This window comes from Camellia sinensis, chromosome 1 (genome assembly GCF_055761805.1).
Source record: "Camellia sinensis isolate YWXY chromosome 1, ASM5576180v1, whole genome shotgun sequence".
Taxonomy (NCBI): domain Eukaryota; kingdom Viridiplantae; phylum Streptophyta; class Magnoliopsida; order Ericales; family Theaceae; genus Camellia; species Camellia sinensis.
In genome coordinates this window covers 124127380-124133659 of record NC_138961.1, presented here as the reverse complement: position 1 = coordinate 124133659, position 6280 = coordinate 124127380, and the positions used below count along the sequence as shown (strand labels likewise).

Below are 6280 nucleotides of genomic sequence, written 5' to 3'. Positions count from 1 at the left end.
ACGTGTTTGAGATTGCTATTGCGTATGGTACAAAATAGCAATTGTTATATATTTTATCGGGTCTATTTCAAGGTTTAATTTGATAATTTAAACAGTTCACATTTTAGAAGTTATCGAGTAGAATATATCAGTAAAAAATTACGCTAATCAGATATCGTTGGCCTTTTTATCAAATCACATTTGTATTTAAAAAAAAATATAATTTGATATATAAAACTCAATACAAATATAATTTGATAAAAGAGATAACGATATTCGATCGACGTGATTTTTTACAGATATATTCTACTTAATAATTTTTAAAATGTGAACGATTTAAATTATCGAATTAAGCCATAAAATAAACCTAATAAAATGTGCTGCAGCGCACCACGTGCAGCTGTAACCCAAACTCTAAAAAACTACATCCGTCCTTGCGAAAGTCAATTTTTGCTGGCTGTTATTTCTTTATTTATTTTTTAATGATGAAACAACAGCTTATATAGGCGTACTCAAAAGGCTTCCATTCCATATGGAAGTGGTAGAGTTTATGGTTTGTGGAAGGAAGATCAGCTGCAAGGTGAAGAAGTGAATATCCTTAACAGAGTTAACTCTACATGGCCACAATTCCAATTTTTGACGGTACCGACTACGAGTGTTGGGCTGTGAAGATGCAAACTCTGCTTTTATCTAAGGGTTTGTGGGATACGGTACAGAATGGGTACGATGAGACCAACGAGGAGGAGCAACAGAAGGATGCTAAAGCTCTTTATCTCCTCCAGCAAGGCGTCTCAGAACGGATCTTTCCAAGAATCAAGGTTGCTAAAAATGCCAATCAAGCTTGGCGCAATATCCTGGTTACTACTGAGGTCAGAACCAACGGGTTAAACTTCATTTACAATCATTTTTATTTTTTATTTTTGGGTTAAATTCATTTTACCTCATCAGAATCAGGCTAAACTTCCTTATGGCTCAAAAATAATCAGAGAGGCATGTGATTTTGGACCACATATAAAATGATTATAATACCATCAAATCTTTTTTTTTTTTTTTTTTTTTGTTATTTTCTCTCTATCTCCTCCCATACACATAATTTATCAGGTTTAACATTAATTTAATTAGATCACAATTAATTATAAATTCTTAATTATTTATTTTAATTCTTAACTTTTTATCCTAATTTTAATTTTATTATATTTTATATCACAATTAATCCTAAATATTTAATTATTTATTCTAATTACAAAATTTCTAATCTTATTTTAATTTAATATTTTAGATCACAATTAATCTTAAATGCTTAATTATCTATTAAAATTCCTAACATGTTAATCTAATCTTAATTTATTTATATTTTAGTTCAATTTTTAATTATTATTTATTTTATATTTTTATTTAATTATATGTTAAATCATTTCTTAATTGTATTTTATATTTTAGATCAATTTTTAATTATATTTTAATTTGATTTATTTTATTTTAATTAACATATTCATCTAATTTTAGGTTTGGAGAAAATTGGGATAAAATTATTTTTTTTTTATATTAATTTCACTTTAATTTTTCAGGAAATCAAATCCACTCTCAAAAGTAGTGTGTGAAATACACATTCTTGTTAGTTTGGATGGAAAAATCAATGGTAACACTTTAATCTAAAATCATATGAGGATTTTCTAGCTATATTTGAACCCTAGGGAGGTAAAATGCTCTGACCCCCAACCACAAGGGGATAAAATAAATTTAACCCTTTATTTTTTTTTTATTTCGTTTAAAAAATATAAGATGTTAAGATGACTCAAATCCCAAATGTCTGACTTTCTCGTTATTTTAAATTTTCAAGGGACAACTACATGGTCCACGATATAAATAAATTTTATGGTATTAAGCATGTAACAACCTTCATAATCCAAGATCTATAACTATCATGATTTTCATGTAAATAATTGTACTTACCTGAATCCATTGCTGTGGTACTTACCTAAATCCATTGCTACGGAAAACTTTAGAGATTCAATAGATGATTGAAAACAAACGCTAAGTTTTAGGTTTACGAATAAATCATTTCTCTCTCTTAACCTCTTTTAAAATATGCGAATTCAGAATTTTTTGATGCGTACTCTGTATGTTATTTTATGGGCAAAGCAATGACCAATTTCATTGTTCAAATATAACTCTACTTGCCCATCAAAATAAGAAACTTGAAAACCACTCTTCTTATTGACCTATCAGATAAAACTCGTGACTAAAGATATGGAACATAAATCCTATTAAATCTATAATTAATATTGTTATATCATGTGAGTCACTATAATGACTAAATAATTAAATTTAATCTTACACACTAGGTCACTCATAGCATTTACCATTTATTTGTGTTTATAACTGGGCAAATTTTACTTTATCACACTGTGATTTGACCTATGTTGGGATTTCGTCGTTTCTCTTTAGGAAATAACCAAGTAGCCATATTTGCGAACCAAAGTATACTATTAGCCCTGCTAACGATTTAATGAAAAAGATTAAATTGTCTCTAGATATAAGTAATCCAGGTGTGCGAACTATGGATATTTTCATTATTTATTTGGGAGACAAAATGCAACTTAACTCCTATACTTTATTTTATGTGTAATTTATTCCTTTAAAATTTGAAATGAGCATATAATCTCCCTTATGCCTATACGTGTTTTACACTTGCTATTAAGGGTTGGTTTGGTGTGTCCTAAAAAAGTGCACTTTTTGTCTCTTTACGAAAAAATGTGCAGAAAAGTAGAGAGGCGATGTGATAGAAAAACGATAAAAAGATAAAAAGATGGATTATATAGTCTATGCCAAACCAGTCCTAAATTACACAATATTTAACGTTACAAGGGGTTTATGTGATTATTTTCAAATGAGAATGGAATAATTCACACATGGGCAAAAGTAACCTGGTAAAACGAAATTTGCCTTCTATAATTTTTTATTTGTTTTATTTTATTTTGCTTTTTATTTGCAGAATTTAATGACACGCATAGACCTGAAGCAAGCAGGGGCAACCCAATTGATAGTAGCTACACTTGTAGCAACTGTGGCCTTTATTGCTGGTTTCACGATGCCCGGTGGATACAATGGCAACGATGGCCCAAACCAAGGCATGGCGATTCTAACAAGAGAAGCAGCTTTCAAAGCTTTTAAGGTAACAAATACCATAGCCATGTCATTATCCACTTCAGCAGTGCTCATCCACTTGAATGGGGCTATGACTAACAATCTAGATAAGCTAGAGAGGAAAGTTTATAGAGCTGCTTATCTTATTAGTTACGCTGCGGTTGCAATGGTGTTGGCATTCGTTACAGGGACATATGCTGTCTTAGCACATTCATCTGGCCTTGCTATTTCAGTTTGTGTTATCGGCTGCTTTCCCCTACCATTTTTCTTGATTACCGACATGAGGGACAGTGCTACTTTTCGATTCGTAAAGGGCATATTTACTACACGTCAAAATGGGTACATTTTCAAAAACACCATTTATTATAATAATATTATTTATAATTATTTACATATTATTGACACTTGCTCCTAAATTTTTCTTCTTTTACAAATTTTGAGAATCATCTTCTCTAGATTTTAAAAGAAAGTTTAATTGACTATCACTGTATGTCTATGAAACATGTAATCAAAATATAAAATTAATTAAAAAAAGACAAAATATAATAAACGAAATTTGTTTTTTTTTTTTTGTTTTTTTATATTTTATAATTAGTGTTAATTATAAGCTATAATCTGTAAAGAATAAAATCAAATATCAGTTAGTTACTTGATCACGTTAGTAGAAATTGATATTATAATTTGTATTTTATTTCTAAATTTTTTGATTAGATATATATATATATATATATATATTCGTCCCCTATATGATAATTCTGCCTGTACTATTGTTTATTGATGTTATGCTTTCTTCAATGTATTTAGAGAAAATATCATTTTGCCCTCCAAACTTTCACGTGTTTTTCAATTTGACCCCTAGACTTCGATTAATATCAATTTTACACCTAAACTTTCAAAATTTTGATCAATTTGGCCTCTGCTTTCACATTCTATCTACAATTTGATGAAATGTGCTGACATGAGAGGTGAATTGATTTTTAAGGTACAGTTTGGGAGGCAAATTGATTTTTAAGATATAGTTTAGGGGGTAAAATGAAATTTCTAATGAATTTTGGTGCCACGTTAGCACATTCCGTCCAATTGTAGATGGAATGTGACGGCAAGGGCTAAATTGATTAAAATTTCAAAAGTTTGAATGTAAAATTGATATTAATCGAAATCTAAAGATCAAATTAAAAAATAAGTGAAAGTTTAAAGGACAAAATGATATTTCCTCATGTATTTATTTACAAGTTTGAATTGTGTGGGAAGTGCAGGATTTAGTTCGAGAGGGCAGGGCACCCAAATCTGTATCAGTAGTGATGTAAGTTCTATGCTTATGGTTCTATTGGCTTCTACGGAAATAGAGATTACCAAAAGTCTCTGATTGTTGACACTTATATACATACATACATACATACATACATATATATATATATATATATATATACCATGTAATCATACTTAAATTAATCACGAGCCTTCATATTTCTTTATATTATCGAAAAAATAAAGGATATTGGACAATCTTTTTTTGTCAGTCCTTTTTGTTTTCAAGTATTTGTTTTTGATGGATGGGTTTTCTTTTCCCATCATGTTCATATTTGCAGGGCAGAGAGAAATTCTATTTTCATTGACATTTGAATTCACCTTAGATGATGGTTGATCAATCCTTACATTTCAGTGCTAAGCCTATGTAAATAATCTTGAAATGTTTCTTGTTTCTCACTAAGATTCATTTTTTTTTTTCACTGTGCACATTTTTTTTACTCTATTTATCTTCTTTTATTTTCTTTCCTTTTACTTCTTACTTCTCATAAAAGAGAAGTGCGTCGTATCTGTATGTAAACTAGGTTTTTTTGGATAGTTATTCAAATAGGTAAATAGGGAAAACAACTAGGAACTTTCAAAATCATTTTGTTTCTGAACATTGCTTTCTCCCAAATCCCATCAACATTTGAATTGTACTTCAGTAATTTGCTAGATTGCTACAAAATCACAAAGCTAGACACTGTTTTGACTATCTTAAGCGAAATCCTCTCTCTGTTTCTCTCACATGGTAAATGATTGTATTTAAAAACGCAAAAAGGGGCGTAACCTTTGTACACTGGGGGGTATACAAAAAGATAACAAAAATATCATATTCAGCATCTACAGAAGATAACTCCCCTATAAAATCAATAATGCAAAGATAAAGGATCACAAAATTTTCATTCCATTCAAAAATTAAAGGAATGTAAAAGTGCCTCATTGTTCTTGTACGTAAAATGGGAATGGAAATGTGGTACACCATATGCTCTAAAAAGTAATATGATTGCGGTAGATTTCTATAATTTATAATATAAGATTTAAAGATACTTCTAGAGTAATCTTTAAAATATATGTATATATATATATTATTAGCCATCTAATAAAATTTAGTTTTTTCCCTCCAAATTAATCATGTAGAAAAACATTTCTACGAGCATTATGACCCAATTTTGACATTGTCTTGTCAAAACTTCACTCACCTTATATTATATTTGATTCTTTTTCTTCTTAAGACACTTTTAAGGAAACATAGCGGAACATTTTTTTGGGATCGTTTTGAATCACTATATTTATTTTGGAACGGAAGTGTACTTTATTTCGGAATGTGCGTTCCAAAACATAATTTGCTAAGGTATTAGCATTTTCTGGTGACATTGCTCTAACGACGCCAAGAAGGTGATGGAATGATTACCGTTGCTAAGAAGAAACCTATCCCTCCTATTCTTTTTCCCCCCGAGTATATCTCAACTAGGCAGGAGAGTATAGATCAGGTGGTTAGATATTTCTTTTTTTTCATATTTTCGTGAATTCATGAGCATCTCTCTGCCTACTTGAAAGTAATAGACTGTTTTATGAAAAGAGAGGGAAAAAGAGAAGGAAAGTTCTATAGCACACGACTTTATTACTTCTACATGATGATATTTGCAATCTAAATTGTATTGTGGGCACGACTGTCGTGCATATAACACCTGCTGAGATGTATGATTGTTGTGGATATAGCGATCCCGGTTTCCCTCTCTTTATTTACTGTATTCCGGACTTACGTCCCGTGGAGTTGGTGGTTATATGTCTTGTTGTCATCCTTTAATTCCTTATGTTTGAGCTTTAGGATGTGTTGGGCGTGTTTCGAACAGGTTGGTTGAGT

The 6280-nt window shown here is 30.3% G+C and overlaps 1 protein-coding gene across 4 annotated transcripts in view; it reads left to right on the top strand.

Moving 5' to 3' along the window:
• Nucleotides 1-348: 348 nt before the first annotated feature.
• The window catches only part of LOC114288327 (ankyrin repeat-containing protein ITN1), a 225990-nt gene continuing 220058 nt past the window's right edge, over nucleotides 349-6280 (top strand). For 2 of the 4 annotated variants that reach the window (XM_082883651.1, XM_028231828.2), the window contains exons 1-3: nucleotides 353-848; nucleotides 2975-3465; nucleotides 4383-4429. In XM_082883651.1, coding sequence (XP_082739777.1) covers nucleotides 597-848; nucleotides 2975-3465; nucleotides 4383-4389 — 750 coding nt within the window. In that variant the 5' untranslated portion in view covers nucleotides 353-596 and the 3' untranslated portion in view covers nucleotides 4390-4429. Of the gene's footprint in view, nucleotides 849-2974; nucleotides 3466-4382; nucleotides 4430-6280 lie in introns of all 4 variants that reach the window. The other 2 variants (XM_028231827.2, XM_082883653.1) reach the window with 2 other exon arrangements.